This window comes from Ascaphus truei, chromosome 15 (genome assembly GCF_040206685.1).
Source record: "Ascaphus truei isolate aAscTru1 chromosome 15, aAscTru1.hap1, whole genome shotgun sequence".
NCBI lineage: Eukaryota > Metazoa > Chordata > Amphibia > Anura > Ascaphidae > Ascaphus > Ascaphus truei.
Window position 1 is genome coordinate 31,185,825 of NC_134497.1, and position 22,235 is coordinate 31,208,059.

The following is a 22,235-nucleotide window of genomic DNA, read 5'->3' on the forward strand; positions in this document are numbered from 1 at the left end:
AATAATAATAATAATAGCATGTTCTTGTATTGCGCTGCTAGTTTTACGTCGCGCTTTACAGAGACATTTTGCAGGCACAGGTCCCTGCCCCGTAGCACTTACAATCTATGTTTTTTGTGGCTGAGGCACAGGGAGATAAAGTGACTTGCCCAAGGTCACAAGGAGCCGACACCAGGAATTGAACCAGGCTTCCCTGCTTTAAACTCAGTGCCTGTGTCTTTACTCACTGAGCTACTCCCTCTCCATAAAGGAGCATAATTATGTATACTTTCCTTCCATCCATTGCCCGTTTAATGCAAGATAAGTTCTTGTTTGCCTTTGCTGCTACTGCATGACTTTGGGCACTATTGCTAAGCCTACTGTCTACAAGCACTCCTACATCCTTCTCCATCAAGGATTCCCCCAATTTATCCCCATTTAATTTGTAAGTCGCCTTTTTATTCTTGCATCCCAAATGTATAACCTTACATTTATCTGTATTAAACCCCATCTGCCATTTACCTGCCCACGTTTCCAGTCTCTTCAAGTCCTTCTGAAGAGAAATTACATCCTGCTCTGATTCTATTACCTTACACATTTTAGTATCATCAGCAAAGATGGAGACTTTGCTCTCGATCCCAACCTCAAGGTCATTAATAAACAAGTTAAAAAGCAGGGGTTCCAGTACCGATCCCTGACGTACTCCACTCACGACTTTAGCCCAACCTGAAATAGTTCCATTTATGAAAACCCTCTGTTGTCTGTCCTTTAACCAGTTTTCAATCCAGGTGCATATATTATTTCTGAGTCCAATTTTCTTTATTTTGTACACCAACCTCTTGTGTGAAACCGTATCAAAAGCCTTTGCAAAATCTAAGTAGACCACATCAACTGCATTACCCTGGTCTAAATGCCTACTTACCTCCTCAAATAAACAAATAAGGTTAGTTTGGCATGATCTATCCTTCATAAATCCATGCTGACTATTACTAATAATTTTGTTTTCCATTAGGTATTCCTGAATATTATCCCGTATTAAACCTTCAAGTAGTTTCCCCACCATTGAAGTAAGGCTTACAGGTCTGTAATTCCATGTTTAAATATAGGCATCACATCTGCTTTACGACAATCTTGTGGTACTGAGCCTGTGGAAATGGAGTCCTTGAATTTTAAATATAATGGTTCGGCTATTACTCAGCTTAACCCCTTGAGAACTCTTGGATGTATGACATCGTGGCCAGGTGCCTTATTTACTTTAATTTTTTCAAGTCGCTTATGAACTTCTTCCTCAGTTAACCAATTGTTCATTAATATGGAGGTTGTGGCTTCCTCCTGCGGCACTACTATTGAACTTGATTCTTCCTTGGTAAACACAGAGGCAAATAATTTGTTTAATACCTCTGCCTTTTCCTTATCTCCAATAATCTGCCTACCCATGTCACACTGAAAGGGTCCTATATTTTCTTTTCTCATTTTTTTGTTATTAAGGTACTTAAAGAACTTTTTTGGGTTGACCTTACTTTCTATTGCAATCCTTTTTTCATTATCCATTTTTGCTAATTTGATTGCCCTTTTGCAATTTTTGTTGCATTCCTTATAATTCTGATACAATGTCTCCGTCTCTTCTGACTTAAAGAATATAAACGCCTTCCTCTTCTTGTCCATTTCCTCCACTACCTGTTTATTTAGCCATATTGGTTTTGACTAATTTCTTTTATACTTATTACCCAAGGGTATACACTGATAAGTGTGCTTTTCTAACAATGTTTTAAAGACTGCTCATTTATCTTCTACATTATTCCCTGCAAAAACGTTATCCCAGTGTATTACTTGTAGATTAGACCTCAATTTATTAAAATCTGCCTTTCTAAAGTTTAAGGTCTTTGTTGAACCAAAGTAATCTGTTTTTTGATAATTTATTTCAAATGAGACCATGTTATGATCACTGTTACCAAATGACTATAGATGGCACCTCTCAGAAAAGGAGTCCCAATGCTCTTAAAATCCAAAACCCTCCTTCCTGCACCACTTTCTTAGCCATGCATTAACCTCCCTGATTCCTGACTATCTCCCTGCAGTAGCGCAAGGTCCTTGCCTTAAGCTTTTGGCCTAGATCCTTGTAATCATTTTTAGGACCCTCCATCTTTCTCTAACTTTGTCATTGGTGCCAACGTGTACCAAGACCGCTGGGTCAATCCCAGCCCCTCCCTCCCCCCCCCCCCAACAATCTGTCTACCCGATCCGCAATGTGACGAACCCCGAGCACCCGGGAGACAACAAACTGTTTGGTTCATGCGGTCATGGCAACAGATTGCCCTAGCTACCTTCCTAATAATGGAGTCCCCTACCACCACAATCTTTCTTTGTATCTGAGCATCCTGAGTCCCCACTGTGCTGGAGGAACTATTCCCTGGCTGCTAGAGGAATTAGTCTCCCCCAGATTTGCCATTTCTGCCCCGACACTCTCAATATCTTCACTGAACATGGCAAATCTATTGGGATGTGTCAGCTCAGGAACGACCTGCCTCTCCCTATTGCCCCTGCTTCCTCTTCTGTCACCCAGCTACCTACCTGCTCCTCACTAACAGCGCCACCATCTGCACCACTAGTCGAAGCAAGGGCCTGCTCAGGGAGCTCTAAACCCCTTTCAAGATTGCAAATGTCCCAGGTTCAGGTCAGCAATCTCTGACTCTAAAGAGACCACCCACTCACAACTCTCACAGCAGTATGCTCCTTGAAACAGCTGCTCCAAGTGCATATACATGTGGCAAGATGTGCATTGAGTGGCATTTTCAATCCTGCTCATTCTAGCAACTATGAAGTTTATAAGTACTAACAGTAAACTGTACTTCAATATACTATACCATGTTTAACCGCTTCCTTTTTCAAACTGCACCTGTTTCTAACTGCACAAGTTAAACAACCAGCACTTCAAATCAACCACACAATTTGTTTTATTAAATCAAGGGTGCGTCTTAGAATTTATGACGTCTTAGAATCGATGAAATAGGGTAGATCCAACAAAAAGGAAATACTGCACCGACACACTTTATTCGAGCAAATACCCGGTATGTACCTGGCAGATACCTGGAATGCGCCACTCCTAACCTCTGACAAGCCCCGTTGCATTTGCCTTCCCAGCCTGGGTTCATGCCTGGCTGATGGGCGGCTGATCTGTTAAATGATAATGATTAGGATTTAATAGGCTGCAATGCTTCGCGTGTCTACCAGATGGCATAAATTCATGAATTGTAATGCAGTTTATATATATATACTGTGCAGTATTGCAGCCAGCGGGAATAAAATGCTTCAATCCCTGCTTGGAAAATAACTCAATGCACTCGGGCAGAAAACAGTCACAAACCTCAATACACCCGGGTATACCCGAATTCGTGGGACTAGCCAAGCTCGAATAAAGTGTGTCGCCAGTGTATATAAAACATTAAGAACAACATTTTTCCTTACATAAAACTACAATAAGAATGATACAAATAACCTGCATTTAAAAAGTTATAACTTTTTTTATCCTTAAACATGTCTAGCTTTAGAGAAAGGTCGCTACCCTGTGTGTGTTCTCTTGTGTGTGTCCAGTCTGGATAAGTCACTAAATCCCTTCCCACATTCCCCACATACATGCGGTCTCTCCATTGTGTGTGACCTCATGTGTCTGATACAGCAGGATAAGTCACTAAATCCCTTCCCACATGCCACACATACATGCGGTCTCTCTCCTGTGTGTGTCCTCTTGTGTGTGTCCAGATGTGATAACCGCCTAAATCCCTTCCCGCATTCCTCACATACATGCGGTCTCTCCCCTGTGTGTATCATCTTGTGTGTGTTCAGGCTGGATAAGAAACGAAATCGCTTCCCACATTCCCCACATACATGTGGTCTCTCCCTTGTGTGTGTCCACTTGTGTTTGTTCAAGCTGGATAAGTCACTAAATCCCTTCCCACATTCCCCACATACATGCGGTCTCTCAGTGTGTGTTCTCTTGTGCATGTTCAGATTTGATAACCGACTAAATACCTTCCCACATTCCCCACATACATGCGGTCTCTCCCCTGTGTGTTTCCTCTTGTGTATGTCCAATCTGGATAAGTCACTAAATCCCTTCCCACATTCCCCACATACATGCGGTCTCTCCATTGTGTGTGTCCTCATGTGTCTGTCACGGGTGGATAAGTCACTAAAACCCTTCCCACATGCCCCACATAAATGCGGTCTCTCCCCTGTGTGTGTCCTCTTGTGTGTGTCCAGATGTGATAACCGCCTAAATCCCTTCCCACATTCCCCACATACATGCTGTCTCTCTCCTGTGTGTATCCTCTTGTGTAACTTCAGGCGGGATAACTGAATAAATCCCTTCCCACATTCCCCACATACATGCTGTCTCTCTCCTGTGTGTGACCTCTTGTGTAAGGTCAGGTGGGATAATTGAATAAATCCCTTCCCACATTCCCCACATACATGTGGTCTCTCCCCTGTGTGTTTCCTCTTGTGTGTGTCTAGTCCGGATAAGTCCCTAAATCCCTTCCCACATTCCCCACATACATGCGGTCTCTCCATTATGTGTATCCTCATGTGTCTGATACGGCCGGATAAGTCAATAAATCCCTTCCCACATACCCCACATACATGCGGTCTCTCCCCTGTGTGTGTCCTCTTGTGTGTGTCCAGATGTGATAACCGACCAAATCCCTTCCCACATTCCCCACATACATGCGGTCTCTCCCCTGTGTGTGTTCTCTTGTGTGTATCCAGATGTGATAACCGACTAAATCCCTTCCCACATTCCCCACATACATGCGGTCTCTCACCTGTGTGTGTTCTCTTGTGTGTGTCCAGATGTGATAACCGAATAAATCTCTTCCCACATTCCCCACATACATGCGGTCTCTCCCCTGTGTGTGTTCTCTTGTGTCTGTTCAGGCTGGATAAGTCACTAAATCCCTTCCCACATTCCCCACATACATGCGGTCTCTCCTCTGTGTGTGTCCTCTTGTGTGTGTCCAGACGTGATAACCGATTAAATCCCTTCCCACATTCCCCACATTCATGCAGTCTCTCCCCGGTCTGTGCTCTCTTCTGTAAGTTCTCGTCTGATAACGAAGTCAGACTCTTCCCACTTTCTCCAAGATCTTTTCCTGTGGCAGCAGCTAATATATATCTTTTGGAATGAGAAGCAGTTACATTGTTTATTAATTGCCTTGACTGGTTGAAAGATGCATTTTCTGTCATATTTATTGGAATGTTGCAAGATTGTTCTGTCCTCATCTTTTCCATATACTCATTTGGGTGTTTGAACTTCAGATGTTTGAGGAGGTAATCCTGACTGCTAAAAGCAACCTTGCAGTGTTGGCATGGGTGGATTATTGGAGCTTGTCTTTGTACTAGATGAGACAAAAAAGTCACCGTTACACAAACTGTCTTACAAAAGGTCATGCAGGAGAGGTAAGTTGTTGTATCACAAAAAGTTCAGGATGAAAGTAACCTGTAGATGTACATTGTAAAAATGAAGGTTTAGCACAACATGTGCAGCATTAGGTCCGGGAGAGTAGCTGTAGTGGATCAGACATTTAAAGTGGATCATAATATTTAACGATTTAAAAGGAAATCTCACTAGCTGCAAAACACCAATTAAAGTGGCAGAAATCTTTTCAAATCATTTGATAGATAGTAAGTCGATAGTTTCAGTTGTGAAGGTATAATTACAAAATGTTTGTACAATGAATAGAATATGTGTCTCATTAGAAGCTCACATATCAGTCACCGGGTGTTCCCGTTACCGCACCATGTACCAGGTCTCTAATAGTTATAGGATGACCCAACTTTCTGCTAAATCTCCATTGTTAAATCAGGAACCAAATGCACATTTATTGTATTTTCTGTATCTTCACAATCCAGGGGGAGCATGAAAGGAGAAAAAACAACAATACAAAAATCTAAGTGCAGATGATAATTTATGTGAATAAAGTCTTTCAAATCTTTGCTCTTCTGTGTGTCCTACTCACAAGAATTACTTAGTAATTAGGGCAACATCTGTGAACTGTGATGAATATTTCTGGAATCAGGTAAGGATGTACTTCAATGCAGGACTCAGCAGGGGAGGGAGATGCAAAGAGAAAGGAATATATCCATAGCGCAGATCAGTATGATAAAAATAAATGTTTATAAAAAGACTCAAAAATGCGCACTTACAATAAAGCACAATAAAAACAGCAATTAACACTGATATTGCGTGTACGAGAACACCTCATGCTGTGGCTCACCACACCGCCTCTGTTTGGACATGCTGCTGTATTCCCTGGGGATCTTCCGCGTTCAGCTGCCTTCCCTCCAAACACCTTCAAGGGCTCAGCACCATCGCGGTCTCCAGGATAGCGCGTTACTTCCAGTTTAGGCTTCCGTCGGTACCCGCCCTCAGCACTGCGTCTCCCCGCCTCTAAGCAAGCCGTTCCTCAGGAAGCCATTCATTCACTTTGGCAAAACGCGAAGAGTGGACTGCCCAGACCTTTGCTGAGAGGCGGGGAGATGCAGTGCTGGGGGCTGGTACAGACGGAAGCCTAAACCGGAAGTTATGTGCTATCCTGGGGACCGCGATGGAGCTAAGCCCTTGAAGGTGTTTGGAGGGAAGGCAGCTGAACGCAGAAGATCCCCAGGGAATACAGCAGCGTGTCCAAACGGAGACGGTGTGGTGAGCCACAGCATGAGGTGTTCTCCTCGTCCACTCAACATCAGTGTTAATTGCTGTTTTTATTGTGCTTTATTGTAAGTGCGCATATTTGAGTCTTTTTATAAACATTTATTTTTATCATACTGATCTGCGCTATGGATATATTCCTTTCTCTTTGCATCTCCCTCCCCTGCTGAGTCCTGCATTGAAGTACATCCTTACCTGATTCCAGAAATATTCATCACAGTTCACAGATGTTGCCCTAATTACTAAGTAATTCGTGTGAGTAGGACACACAGAAGAGCCAAGATTTGAAAGAATTTATTCACATAAATTATCATCTGCACTTAGATTTTTGTATTGTTGTTTTTTCTCCTTTCATGCTCCCCCTGGATTGTGAAGATACAGTTTCTACATTTGGGGAAAGTTAAAACAAACCATACCACCGGGTTTGAGTAGGGAGTTACAACCTTAATGATATCACATTTTGTTTGTATATACATTTGCACTAATATTCACAATTGCACTATTTATGCACGTATTGTCACTTTATTATTAGTGATCACTTAAAGTGTTTTGGCGACATTTCTTACACCGTCACTCTGTCACAATTATTGTATTTTAACATATACATATACAATGGTGGTGGGGACAATGCAAAAACAAAAACGATGCAAAATAATGCAATGTGATTAAAAAAAAAGGAATATGATTCCTTCCCTTTAAGGTCACATCCCAGCACCCAAAAAAGGACATTCATTACATGGTACATCCACCAACTCCCTTCATTACCTTAGCGGTTAGCCACCGAGGGGGGGTTATTAATGTATTTTAATATTGTTGATGTATTTATTACTAGGTTACCATTTATCGTCAATATGGATATCTGGGCCCCCCATTGAGAGGGCCTAGTTATCCACAGTGATAATCAATGGTTTTATGTGTAAAATTTATTTTGAATGTTCTTTTTTCTTTTGGTTTAAACGTGTATATACTTTTTTTTTAATATTTAAAACCACATTTGTCCAATAGGGATATTGGGCATTAGTCTAGAAATGGGGCGGAGGTTGGGGATGTGGGTGATGATGGTAGTTGCTCTGGGGAGGATGGTTAGGATTCCTGTGGGGGGCGGGGGGGAAGTGGTGGTGAGAGGGGTTAACCCCTTAATTACCTTAGCGACTACAATGGCAATGCTTTACTGGCCACTAACGGGGTCAACAGGGTTAGGTAATGTTTTTTTTAAATAAAGTATTAACCCCTTTGGTGCCTGTGGTATACCTTGGTAACCACAGGCATGAAATGGGTTAATGTTACTTTGATCACACTGCCTCATTGATAGGGCTGTGGATAGTATATATGACCTCCGTGGTTGCTGCTTGTTCTTTTGGGATATTTTATCCCTAGCCAATTTCTTTTTTTTGGCTTGCGTGACCTCTTACTTGAGGCATTTGCCTCTAATATTGTGAACAAGAGATTAAAGTGCGCAGCTAATAAATAAACGTGAGATATAGTGATAAAGTAATTAAATGATTAATTACGTGACCTTGATCAGAGCGTCTGCAGCTGTGATGGAAGGGGGGGCTCAGGAACCCCCTGGAGCTAACAGATAAATACAAAAAAGACACAGCGCACAACGCTCATAGTGCAATTACAAAATTATATTAACATGAACAAATTATTGGGTGAGTATTGTGCGTACATCAGTGCAGTTAAAACAAGCAGTTTTGGGATATGTTACCCAACGCCTCAAATGACTGGAACAGATGTCCTCACAGGGGTAGAATTGCTGATGGCTCTGCGGCAGGATTTCAATAGGGCAGATGGAAAGCCTCTGTGCGTCCTTGCTCCCCAGAGCATTAGTTGAACGGGAACTGCTGGCCCATACAGTGTTTGTTCTGAGCTGAACACCAGCTGATTACTCTCACTCCTCTCCGTGTGCAGCACTTCCTAGTGGATGACGTCACCGCTGGGAGTCGCCGATTTCACCGTTCAGTCTATCAGCTCGCGCAGTAAAATACTAGTTGAAAGGTAGAGCTGTTAGCAAGAATGTCCTACGCGTTTCGAAAACCGCAGTTTTCTTCATCAGGGACTGGTTTTTAGTGGATTCAGTTCATTTCTAAATACCCCGCGATCGTCACTCATTGGTTAAAGCCTTCTACTCTCCTAGCCAATGGGAGAGCAGCAAGGGCGGAGTAACAAGTCCTGAATAGCATGCGTCATTGGTAGTTATAGGCAATAGAGAGAAAAAAAAAACTTCATTAACTTTATTAACAGCAAAAAAGACTACCAAAGCGCGATTGAAGATACTAAAACAAAGAAACAAGTGTTAGACATAAAAAAACATAATAAAAGATGTATCTAATGCTATATGGACCTGGATAACTAAATATGAAATAAACTATAATGGATAAATCAACACTGGCAAGTAAATTCATAGCCGACTGATAGGTAGACAAAGTAGAACAATAGAAAGCCATAATATCATTATTAAAGGCATACAGACTAACATTGCAAATATTTTTAAAAAAATATTTTAAAATTTATTTAAATATCTTAAAAATAAATGGATTTAGAGATACAGATGTAAAATATCATATATTATTTAATAAAAGAGATAGAATTAAAATTATAATTATAGAATCAATACAGAGACCAGATATCTATATCTTCATTCAAACCCCCTGGATACAAAGTATTTAATTTATGTATCCAGAAGGTTTCCTGCCTAGATAGTTCCTTAAAAAGTACGTATTTTAGAACATTTGCGCAACATTAAAATAGGGTTCATGAAACATAGCCTATCCAAACATTATGCACTATGTCATAACAGTGATCCGTCATCCCTATTATTTAAAGGCATTAAACATGTACCTAAAAATAGGAGAGGGGGTGATAGGGTTAAGGAACTATCTAGGCAGGAAACCTTCTGGATACATAAATTAAATACTTTGTATCCAGGGGGGTTTGAATGAAGATATAGATATCTGGTCTCTGTATTGATTCTATAATTATAATTTTAATTCTATCTCTTTTATTAAATAATATATGATATTTTACATCTGTATCTCTAAATCCATTTATTTTTAAGATATTTAAATAAATTTTAAAATATTTTTTTAAAAATATTTGCAATGTTAGTCTGTATGCCTTTAATAATGATATTATGGCTTTCTATTGTTCTACTTTGTCTACCTATCAGTCGGCTATGAATTTACTTGCCAGTGTTGATTTATCCATTATAGTTTATTTCATATTTAGTTATCCAGGTCCATATAGCATTAGATACATCTTTTATTATGTTTTTTTATGTCTAACACTTGTTTCTTTGTTTTAGTATCTTCAATCGCGCTTTGGTAGTCTTTTTTGCTGTTAATAAAGTTAATGAAGTTTTTTTTTTCTCTCTATTGCCTATAACTACCAATGACGCATGCTATTCAGGACTTGTTACTCCGCCCTTGCTGCTCTCCCATTGGCTAGGAGAGTAGAAGGCTTTAACCAATGAGTGACGATCGCGGGGTATTTAGAAATGAACTGAATCCACTAAAAACCAGTCCCTGATGAAGAAAACTGCGGTTTTCGAAACGCGTAGGACATTCTTGCTAACAGCTCTACCTTTCAACTAGTATTTTACTGCGCGAGCTGATAGACTGAACGGTGAAATCGGCGACTCCCAGCGGTGACGTCATCCACTAGGAAGTGCTGCACACGGAGAGGAGTGAGAGTAATCAGCTGGTGTTCAGCTCAGAACAAACACTGTATGGGCCAGCAGTTCCCGTTCAACTAATGCTCTGGGGAGCAAGGACGCACAGAGGCTTTCCATCTGCCCTATTGAAATCCTGCCGCAGAGCCATCAGCAATTCTACCCCTGTGAGGACATCTGTTCCAGTCATTTGAGGCGTTGGGTAACATATCCCAAAACTGCTTGTTTTAACTGCACTGATGTACGCACAATACTCACCCAATAATTTGTTCATGTTAATATAATTTTGTAATTGCACTATGAGCGTTGTGCGCTGTGTCTTTTTTGTATTTGCCTCTAATATATGTTTTTATTGTACTCACTATATTTACTATAATCTGGTCTGAATATTTTAATGCATACCTAATAGATTTTTTAACGCAACCATTATGCAATACATTTAGGACCAGTACTTTTGCCTTTATCTGCTTAATTAACTTGTGCAGGGGTACTTTTCCCACTACAGACAAAGAGTGCACGCTACAGGGGCTTATCCATTTGGTAGTGTCTTTGCCCCATTGGTGTTTTCTATTTGTTGTCCTTCCATTGTACTCCCTAGTGCACCTGCCTGCCTGTATGTACATATGACCGGTGGTCATTATAGGTAGAGCGGGTTCTCCCTTTCTTGTGTTTTCCCCTGTAATGGTGTATGCAGATCTATTACTATTTGCAATTTAACAAACAGCAATAAGACAATAGAGATGTAAAAACCACGTAAATCACATATTCATGATTACCTTGTGCTGGTGAGTTACTTTTCCACCGCGTACCCCCTTGATACCAAGCTCTTTCCCATATTCATCTCCATACCAGACCAGGAGCTCTGTGTGTGGGGGGAGGTCTGTGCAGGTTCTGTAGGAGATTTTCCTGTGGTACTGGAACACCACAAGGTTCTGTTCTTCCTCGTTACTCGCACAATTTACAAATCTAAAATTGGGACAGTTAGTGAGATCTCAAAGTAATGTCTATTTTATAAAGGAAGAGCTGAAAAAAAGATACAAGTTGATAATAATGTGACTTGTCTTTTCTTTCTTCTCTACAGTTTTTGAGGTGAACAGAAGTTAATGTATATACGATGGCTCACTTGTATGTACCCACATTTTGATTGGAATGGGAGCCAGAGGTCACACCAGTGACTCCTTTCTTATTACTTAAAAAATAAATAAAAACACTGTTGTAATTAAAAAGTCCCTGACAAGATGACAGACGTGACACAAAGGTGAGTTTTCTCCCGGTGGGACTAAACAGAAAGTGGGGTTGCTGTAACAAGGTGTTGTAGCAGGAATGTGTTCCATTAGCAACCTGAGCTTATAACATGCTCTGGACTGATTTGGAAACTAGACTACACGCAGTCCTCGGTTATACAACGGAATCCGTTCTGTAAGTAGCGTTGGATAGTGAAACCGTACTAAAGTGAGCACCATGATAATCAGTGGCGGTGAGCGTTAGATAACGCATTCCGGCGTCAGATAACGCATTCCGGCGTCGAAAAACAGCCCATAGGGTTGCATTGTAAAGTGTTGGATATGCCATTCGTTGTAAAGTGAAACATTGGATAGCGAGGACTACCTGTATAGAAAAAAGCTGTGTGTGCTGTGCACGCGCATAGTAAGTGAAACTTCTTTGACTTTTGTCACAGAAATTGACTTATAACGCGCGTGCTCGGCACACATGTGTCAGTCAGTGTATGTGTCAGTCAGTGAGTATGTATGTGTGTCAGTCAGTGAGTATGTATGTGTGTCAGTCAGAGATTATGTATGTGTGTCAGTCAGAGAGTATGTATGTGTGTCAGTCAGTGAGTATGTATGTGTGTCAGTCAGAGATTATGTATGTGTGTCAGTCAGAGAGTATGTATGTGTGTTTGGGTATGTATGTATGTCAGTCAGAGAGTATGTATGTGTGTCAGTGTATGTATGTGTGTCAGTCAGTGTGTGTATGTGTGTCAGTCAGTGTGTGCATGTGTGTCAGTCAGTGTGTGCATGTGTGTCAGTCAGTGTGTGCATGTGTGTCAGTCAGTGTGTGCATGTGTGTCAGTCAGTGTGTGCATGTGTGTCAGTCAGTGTGTGCATGTGTGTCAGTCAGTGTGTGCATGTGTGTCTGTCAGTGTGTGCATGTGTGTCAGTGTGTGCATGTGTGTCAGTCAGTGTGTGCATGTGTGTCAGTCAGTGTGTGCATGTGTGTCAGTCAGTGTGTGCATGTGTGAGTGTGTCAGTCAATGTGTGTGTATGTGTGTGTGTGTGTGTGTGTGTATCAGTCAGTGTGTGAGTGTGTGTGTCAGTCAGTATGTCTCTCTCTGTGTTGTGTGAATGTCTCTCTGTGTATGTGTGTCAGTGTGCGTGTGTATCAGTCAGTGTGTGTGTGTGTGTGTGTGTGTGTGTGTGTGTGTGTGTGTGTGTGTGTGTGTGTGTGTCTTTATTTGTATAGCGCCATAAAATGTACATAGCGCTTCACAGTAGTAATACATGTCATATAAATAACAAATATAAATAACAGATCATGGGAATAAGTGCTTCAGACATACTGTAAAAGTAACATTAAGGAAGGAGTCCCTGCTCCGAGGAGCTTACAATCTAATTGGTAGGTAGGGAGAACGTACAGAGACAGTAGGAGGGAATACTAGTAAGTGCGTCTGCAGGGGGCCAAGCTTTGTGTCATGTGTCCATGATTATTATGCTACTCATATGCTTCTTTAAGCAGATGTGTCTTAAGGTGGGTCTTAAAGGTGGATAGCGAGGGGGCTAGTCGGGTATTGAGGGGAAGGGCATTCCAGAGGTGTGGGGCAGAAAGTGAGAAAGGTTTAACGCGGGAGAGAGCTTTAGATACAAAGGGGGTAGAAAGAAGACATCCTTGAGAAGAACGCAAGAGTCGTGATGGTGCATAGCGAGAAATTAGGGCTGAGATGTAATGAGGGGCAGAAGAATGTAAAGCTTTAAAAGTGAGCAGTAGAATTGAGTGTGAGATACGCGATTTAATCGGAAGCCAGGAGAGGGATTTCAGCAGGGGAGACGCTGAGACAGATTTAGGAAAGAGTAGAGTGATTCTGGCAGCAGTGTTTAGGATAGATTGTAGGGGAGACAGGTGAGAGGTAGGAAGGCCGGACAGCAGGAGGTTGTGTGTGTGTGTGTGTCAGTCAGTGTGTGTGTGTGTGTGTGTCAGTCAGTGTGTCAGTGTGTGCATGTGTGTCAGTGTGTGCATGTGTGTCAGTCAGTGTGTGCATGTGTGTCAGTCAGTGTGTGTGTGTCAGTCAGTGTGTGTGTGTGTGTGTGTCAGTGTATGTCTCTCTTTCTCTGTGTTGTGTGAATGTCTCTCTGTGTCGGTCAGTGTGTGTATGTGTGTCAGTCAGTGAGTGTATGTGTGTCAGTCAGTGTGCGTGCGTATGTGTGTCAGTCAGTGTGCGTGCGTATGTGTGTCAGTCAGTGTGCTTGCGTATCAGTCAGTGTGCGTGCGTATCAGTCAATGTGTGTGTCAGTCAGTGTGTGTGTGTGTCAGTCAGTGTGTGTGTGTATGTGTGTCAGTCAGTGTGTGTGTGTCAGTCAGTGTGTGTGTATGTGTGTCAGTCAGTGTGTGTGTATGTATGTGTGTCTGTCAGTGTATGTGTGTCTCTTTCTGTGTCCTGCCCCCTCTCTCCTGACTCCCCCCACCCCAGGCATAGCTGCGGACCCACGGCGGCTCTGTCTGAGTCTCTCCTCCCCCCCTCACACCCTCCCCTCAAAGGCAGGCAGAGCTGCGGACCCGCGGCGGCTCTGTCTGAGTCTCTCCTCCCCCCCTCACACACCCCCCTCAAAGGCAGGCAGAGCTGCGGACCCGCGGCAGCTCTGTCTTAGTCTCTCCTCCCCCCCTCAAAGGCAGGCAGAGCTGCGGACCGCGGCGGCTCTGTCTGAGTCTCTCCTCCCCCCCATACACACCCCCCTCAAAGGCAGGCAGAGCTGCGGACCCGCGGCGGCTCTGTCTTAGTCTCTCCTCCCCCCCTCACACACCCCCCTCAAAGGCAGGCAGAGCTGCGGAGGCTCTGTCTAAGTCTCTCCTTCCCCCCTCAAAGGCAGGCAGAGCTGCGGACCCGCGGCGGCTCTGTCTTAGTCTCTCCTCCCCCCCTCACACACCCCCCTCAAAGGCAGGCAGAGCTGCGGAGGCTCTGTCTAAGTCTCTCCTCCCCCCCTCAAAGGCAGGCAGAGCTGCGGACCCGCGGCGGCTCTGTCTAAGTCTCTCCTCCCCCCCTCAAAGGCAGGCAGAGCTGCGGACCCGCGGCGGCTCTGTCTGAGTCTCTCCTCCCCCCCACCCCCAGGGAGACGCGGCCGGGCAGATACCGTGATTAAGAGCCCCCCCTCCGGCAGTGCTGCGTGGGCAGAGGCGATGGAGGCAGTGTTGGCGGGGGAAGGGGGGCAGCGCGTCATCGTCAGCGGGAGCTGGCTTCGAGGGAAGCGCTGCAGCGATCCCCTTCTGATGGTGCTGTGGGGAACGCAGCGCACTCAACCCCCTCCCCCCTCCCCCGTTACGGGAGCAGGAGCCGTTCCATGCCTCGGCCGGGGGAAGTCAGCAGGGAGTGGTGGCGATTACATTTTGAGAGGGGAGCGCCGCCGGCGGCGCATGTCAGTGGGTGGGGGGAGCAGTGCTCGTTAGGAGCTGCGGCGGCACGTAAATGTTGAGCGGGTGGGGGGGAGCGTGTAAGCGACCGTTTGGGGGGGAACAAAGTTGGTTAGGAGCGGCGGCGGCGATAGCATGTGATTTGCCAGAACACAGCCTGGCCTCAACTGCCAGCACTGTGACGTCAGCACTTTGACATCACATCCGTTTCATTTTCTATCCCCACAATCCATTTTTGTTCCATTAGGAATGAGGTGCCACTAAAGAAGTTTCACTTCAAAAAGCCTTGAGCGACAGTCTAATGAGGTAACAATGTCGATTTGGGCTTGAAACTTCCCCCGTCATGGCCACGCCCCATGCGCATCCCATAACTCCACATAGACCACAGATGGCGCATTTTACCTGTGCACGCACCGCCATGCAGTGTGCAGCACTGACCACTTGGGCCGTAGCCTAAGGCTGAACTTATAGTGCAGTCGCTATCACAGGCGACGTCACGCTGCGGTCGCTGGAAAAAACTAATTGACAACTTAAAGCGATCGCGACCATCCGTCGCTTCTACTATAAGCGCATGCAACGGCGGCAATTCATTTGTTTTGCCGCGACGTCGGCACTATAAACGCAGCCTAAGGCTACATATGGGCAGCAATGAGAAGAAGACAGGAGTGAGGGGAGAGGCGCAAAGAGCTGCTGTGATCACATGCTCATTGCCATTTACTTGAGCGGCTGTTAAAGTGCAATTGAGGCTATTGTACTTTAGTGAATCTAGTGTTTGGTAAACAGAGGAGGCAAAGTGGATAAGGAAAAATAACCCCCTGCAGATCAGTATATGGGAGGCAAACAAAGGTTGTGGGAGGAAGGGGGATACAGAACACAAACAGCAATAGAAACACAGTAAGAGAATCCACGTGAGACTGGTAACTCTTCTCTTGCGGGAATATAGGGGAAATAATTTGACAAGCTGTTTGGGGGATAAAATAAATGAAGATTTCTGTAACTTCAGTAGTTTCAGGAGGTTTTGCAAGGATTTGGAAAGACAATAAGTGATGGTAATGGTCACAGAGTAATACTGTAGGCTGGAGAATATAGATTTGACATTAGCTGCCCAGTAAACTAGGTAAAGTAGTGTAGGTGACAGCAACCAAAGTTATCCATAATGTCAACAGCTGCCTCTGCTTAAATAAGGCTTTGAAAAATGTGGCCCTGCGTTCCTAAGACGGGGAAAGACTTGTGTGGGGTGAGAGGAAAAGGAGCGCTTAGGATAGCTAGCAAGGAGAAAAGGCTGATTGTACAATCACTTATTGGTTTCTAATCTCAGGATTTATTTAAACTGAAATAACCAATTGTGAAGACCATACCGCTCAACATAATACTAATTCAATAATGGAGTATAACAGTGTGATTGCCATTAATAAAGACATCTTTTCAATACACCCTCTTTGGCTGATTACTTCCGCAGTGCAGCGTTTTTCCTGGCGATGTGCCAAGTTTGTTCCTACAAACTTTATGGGTTTGTAATCTCAGGATTGATTTAAACTGAAGCAGAGTAGGAAAATGGTATTTAAAGGGGCAGTCCCTCCTTGGAAGAACATGAACCAACAACAATGGCATATTTAATAGGTTAAAAGTAATTATAATGTCCTGATTAGTCAAACACATAAATGTTCCTGGAGAAATACAGAACAGGATTTCTTTCACAATAAACAAATAAAACAGTTATTTTAACCCTTTGAGTGACAGAGGGGTCATGTGATCGTTCCCTCACTGATGACAGAATGAACGGGGAGACCCCCTCCCTTCTATCCCACGTAGTGATATATCCGTCCTGCCCTGCACAGGAGCACAGAATGTCATCTCCCCTAGGAAAACCAGCAGGATTACTATGACGTAGCTATTACATCATGGGGGCAGACGCGGTGACATAGCAGCTACATCAAAAGGGCACCCAAAGGGTTAAATGGTGATTTCATCCTTTTCAAGGAAGTCACGTACACCAAGTAATTTCATGTTTTCCCGCCGCTGGTTCAAGTTGCAGCACCAGCAGCAGTTCAAGTTGCCTTCAAAAAATAAATAAAATATAGGTTTCCCTTCAATATACGCATTAATGCAATGCAAACACTGACAAGTAATTAGCTAAGTTGCTGATCGATCCGTTCTCCTGTGATCAATCGGCGAAGATTCGACTCGAGGGGTCACTAAATCCCTGTGTAATGCAGTCAGTAGAACATATTTATATTCATATGTGTTCCACTGACGTGTGCTCGCTCCCGAGCCCTGGTCCTGTCTCATGGGCTTCTCCAGCAGCAGAATCTCCCGGTCGAAGTAAGTATTGTGACTTGAACTAAACTGATTCCTGGGGTAAGGTCAGCCCCTACTATTAATCCAGATATATGCGGGTGGATCTACCAGAGACACAGGTTTAAACCTCTGTCACACGACTGCTATGGATTCTACTATTCTGTTTATCCCACTTAAGTCTACTCAATTATTATTAATAAGCTACTAGATAACACTTATGATCTAGCCTATGTGCCTCTGTGTCTTCACTATCTATAACAGGAGTTATGTGTTTTATTCTATATATCCCTAATGGTTTGTAGTTAGCCTTGTTATCTTAGGCTAAGGCCCCGCTCCCTCCGTCAGCACTCCCGCACTGCAGACAGGCGGGGCGCTGACATACACAGACCGCGATATGCAGTCTGTAGGGAGCCGAGGTGGGAGGGAGTGGGAGGCTTGAGCGGGAGGGGGGGCGTGGCTTGAGCGGAGGGACCCGCTACTCTCCCCCCCCCTCCCTCCCTCCACGGGCCCGGGCTGGAGCTGCTGATTGAAGTAATCACAAGCAACACACACACGCAGGCAGGCACTCATACACACACGGGTAGTGGAATGGTAAGTGCTGGAGACCTTAAGTGAATAATAAAACGGACATAGTGCAGACTGTACAAAATATCTTTAAAAGTAAGTATATGTGTAATACACTCACATGGTTTTAAAAGGTAACAAGCGTTTAGATCACACAGGTTGGATCTCAGCAATGAATGAGCTGTTCTCTGTCCCCCCTCTGCCTCGGCAGGCGTGCGTGTCACCGGTGCGTCTCACCCTAACCGGAAGCCGGAAGTGACGTCATCTACTCTGGGGGACGCCGATCCTGTGGGAGTTTTTCTCATCAGCCTCACTCTACGCGTTTCTCCGTATTGCGGTTTCTTCAGGACACTCCTGAAGAAACCGCAATACGGAGAAACGCGTAGAGTGAGCCTCTCAATTATTGTTAATATCTTATGCTCAGATAAATGTGTGTAATAATGCTCCTTTTGACTGTAAGCTCATAACATTAAGCCATCTTTTAACTTGCTCGTTTTCAGCTTTAACCCCTTCGTTTTGGCAGAAAAATCATCTAAGAAAGAAAATATCAGCATGGCAGCTCCCAGCTCTTCAGACTAATTTATAGTCATTAAATATCTTTTATGGCACCAATATAGTGCGTACATGTTGCTTCAATTTACTGTAACTTAAGTGTAACTTATGCAATTTGACGTCTTCACAGATCAGCAAGTGTGCTGAGCTGTCCCTGTGTGACTATTTTGTTATTGGTTTTCCTGGTTGCATGGCGACGTGACGTCATCAACGTCAAAAGATGCTGCGATTACGTCAGACTTCAACTAACAGAAGTACTGAGGCTGCAGTTGCTGTTGTCGGCTGTAAACACAGGTGATGGGTATGAGGTGATTGTGTAACCCCTAGGGGTATCTATACTTTTAGTGTCACTATTGCGGTAAGGTGTATGGTCTGAGGAGAGGACGTGTCTGTTCTGAAACGCCACGTGTTTGCATATAACTGCTCTGATGCTTTGAATACAAAGTAAGTTACTTACAGAAAAGGCTCCTGTGTGCTTCCTGCACCACTTTATTTCTTCATCGTCTCTTTCCCTGAAGTGGAGACACTGACTACATCCAGGTCACAACTCTGTGTCCTACTGCGCATGCTCACACTAAGGGGATCATGGGAGTTGTAGTTTTTAGACTCCAAAACGGATCAAGTGTCACATGCTGTGTAGATTAGAAACAAGACAGTAACATTTCCCAGGCACTGTGCTAGGGAAAGATAGTTTCTTCTGCATGTAGATGTGTATACTCCTTTTGGTCCTTAATATCTTTCAGTAAAGCTGCTTCATTTACCAATTGTATATGAGCTTGCATATGTAATATCACTCCAATATAGGGTGCTCTGCCAGCCTGATTTTGGTACTAATTCTGATGCACCGTAGCACAAACACACACACACACACACATTTATATATATGTATATGTAGCACTGCTTCCCCTGCCTGCCATCCCAGGTTCTTTTCATTTGATGACAGCGCCTCCAGTCACAGTAGGCTACAGCAGAACTGCAGGAAGTCCCTACCATGACAATCTATTCTCCTATACTTCTGTCCAATAGACTGTGACTTAGTCAGAAATATATAAAAGGGATCTTTATTTAGTGCAGCTACTGCATGATGGTATTACAGCACTTGCATCGTTGTGGAGAATGGGTTCCAGACCCCTGGATGGTACCGGCCAGCAGATAATGTTGAGGCCTTGTGCTCTGCACAGATCTTGAGCTCCTCTCCCTTCCCCGGTTGGGAAGGACACCAATTGACAACTCACTCTATAATTTGGAATGCATCCTCCCTTATGCAGAAAGGGGAGGGCACAGGGGCTGCACCATGATTGGCTGCAACACAGAGCCAGTGTCACCTCCTCTCCTGTCACTCAGGGAGGCTGCACCCACAGGGTAGCCTGTCACTGTCTGTAGCTATCAGAATTTGCGTGACAGGAAGGCAGACAGATAGTTGAGCTGTGGTGTATCCCCTTGAAAAGAAAGATAGTCTGGACCAGCCATGGCTATACTCTCCCCTCAGGTGAAAATTCTCATATCCTCACTGGGATCCAATTTGGGCACCATCCAGTAACCCGAAGCCTGCAAGACAGAACAGGTTACAACAGATGTATAACATAACCATAAACAGTTACACAGACGACTAACCCATATCATCCACTGGTTTACAGCGATAAAGAAGTAACCATTCTTCCAACTGGAAGAAGAATAAGATCCTATTTAGAATTGTAGCGCACTTTCCCCCACCCCCTGGGAGATAAGGCGACTACGGTGTGTATGGTGCGTTACCTGTGGCTCACAGGTGGCCTGTACCTCCGCCTCTGGAAGCCTGGGGTGTACCTGATTCGATAGGTGACAGCGCCTCCACCTGAGCGGGATCCTAACTATGTGGGATAACCCCGCGCAGGACCAAATATGAACAATATACAATAATATGGTAAAACAAGAATACTTTACTATAAGCACATAAACAGACATACAGTATACATGAACAACACTTATAGGGTACAGCTACCCGCCAAGCCTCGCACGGCCGTAGCCCCCCACCGTGTTCCCAACACCGTGTCCACACCCCTGTAGGATTTGACCCTCCACTGTACTGGGGTGTCCCTGGGCACCCAACCACCCTGATGTTCACAGAGTCAACCACCCACCCAAGTGTGTGAGACAGCGCTGCCAACTAGAGTAGATGTATAGTTGGTGCACGTGTAAGGTGAGGTACCTGCCGGGTGCTTCAGCACCCGGGCGCGCAGAGTGAGAAAAAGACAGGATCTGCTGATCCAGCGATGGTGTCGTCCACGATGAGTCCGCTTCCGCACGGGGTGGTATCCGGTTGGAGTGTCCCACCATGAAGATAGTCTCTGTGTCTTTGAGTGATGGTCTGGTCCCAGACCACATGCCGCAACTGCTGCACAGCTTCTGCTGAGTCCCTGACAATATGAACACTAAGCGGGGCAGTGTCCCTATCTAGGGGGCCTGTCCCTATACCAGCCACAAACTGAGATGAGTCAGGGCCTAGCTAGGGCCTAATAGGGGGTATCTGGTCTAGTGCAGGAGCCACAGACCCCTGCACACACAACCTACCCCTTGTCCCAGCTCCGACTGACTCGTGATGCAGACGCGCAAAATGTATCTCTCTTGTTGCAGGGAATTCTGGCAACCCCATTGGCTGCTGTGGGCCACCTGGTATCAGCCCACTAAGGCTCATGGGACTTGTAGTCCCTGCCAGGAGCCTTTCCCTTTAATGGCCGCCGCTATGGATGCTACTGCGCATGCGCAATCCTTCTGGTAGGGCCACGTACCTCCTATGGGCTGCGCATGCGCAAAACGTACTGCGCATGCGTGAGCACATACATCATGGCAGTGCCCTGCACAGGAGCCGCTGCGGACCTCGGGCGACCTAGTCGCCGCTCCAGCTCCACACCACATGCGCCCTGCCTCTGATTGACTGGCTATCTGCCTGCACTCGCAGGCAACGCGGAGGTAAGGGGACTACTGGGAGCCCCAAGGGGGACCTGGGCTACACACACCCCCTGGTGAAACCCTAACCGCCTCGCTTGGGACAGTGTAACATATATATATATGTATATATACTATATAATGTGTATATATATATTTATATATAAATGTAGCCAGGTCCTCTCTGGCTCCCCAGACATTCGGTTCTCTCTCTCTTACCTGCGACAGCGTGAGGGCAGTTGCAGGGGTGATTGCGTCACCAGGGGCTCCCAGCGACATCAGCTACAGGGCGCCACCATTTTGTGTGCATTTGCGCATGTGCAGAAGCTCGCGCACGAGCAGTATAGCCCCCGATGCGATACGGCAGCCATTACAGGGAGTGAGAAGAGGCGCTCCATAGTCAGGGACATCCCCCAGTTCGCACATGCGCAGTTAGCAGCGGCGGTGGCCATTAAACAGCGCGCACGCGGCCCCAATGTTAAAGAGAGCCACCAAGGACTACAATTCCCAGCAGCCTCTGGGCACTGCACTTTCACCCTGGTCACAGGCAGCCAGACAGCCAATAAGGCTGACAGATTCTCATGCTGCAAAGTTGCAACAATGTTGTGTGCAGATAGGGATTGTCAGTTAGGAGCTGGGACACAGAGAGGGGAGGGTGTGTTTGTGCAGGGAGGAAAGTAGTCTCCTGCACTAGGCCAGAAGTCTCCTCTTAGGCCCCAGCTAAGGCCCTACTCACCTCAGCTTGTGGTTACTGCAGGGACTCCCCTTAGATAGGGACAGGGTCCTGTAGAATCTAGACACGTGATGGTCCAGCCAGGAAACGTAACTATCCTGGCAATTGCTGTAAAGGTGAATTGCGTGAAGGTATAACATCCTCTGCGTTAGCAGAGATAAGAGACTTTCTAAAGGTGGATCACTCCA

General features: G+C 44.9%; 1 protein-coding gene across 2 annotated transcripts; it reads right to left on the reverse strand.

The window, feature by feature from the left end:
* Positions 1 to 2,915: 2,915 nt before the first annotated feature.
* On the reverse strand, positions 2,916 to 18,934 carry LOC142466771 (uncharacterized). Of its 2 annotated transcripts, XM_075572170.1 has the most exons (4): positions 18,847 to 18,927; positions 17,959 to 18,123; positions 11,132 to 11,321; positions 2,916 to 5,372 (listed from the first exon to the last, which is right to left on the reverse strand). In XM_075572170.1, exon 4 carries the CDS (start codon positions 5,263 to 5,265, stop codon positions 3,538 to 3,540), a length of 1,728 nt encoding a protein of 575 aa, XP_075428285.1. In that variant the 5' UTR covers positions 5,266 to 5,372; positions 11,132 to 11,321; positions 17,959 to 18,123; positions 18,847 to 18,927; the 3' UTR covers positions 2,916 to 3,537. The 2 variants fall into 2 exon arrangements, with proteins under 2 accessions (XP_075428285.1, XP_075428284.1); XM_075572169.1 differs by lacking the exon at positions 17,959 to 18,123 and having other exon boundaries at positions 18,847 to 18,934.
* Between the last annotated feature and the right edge of the window lie 3,301 nt (positions 18,935 to 22,235).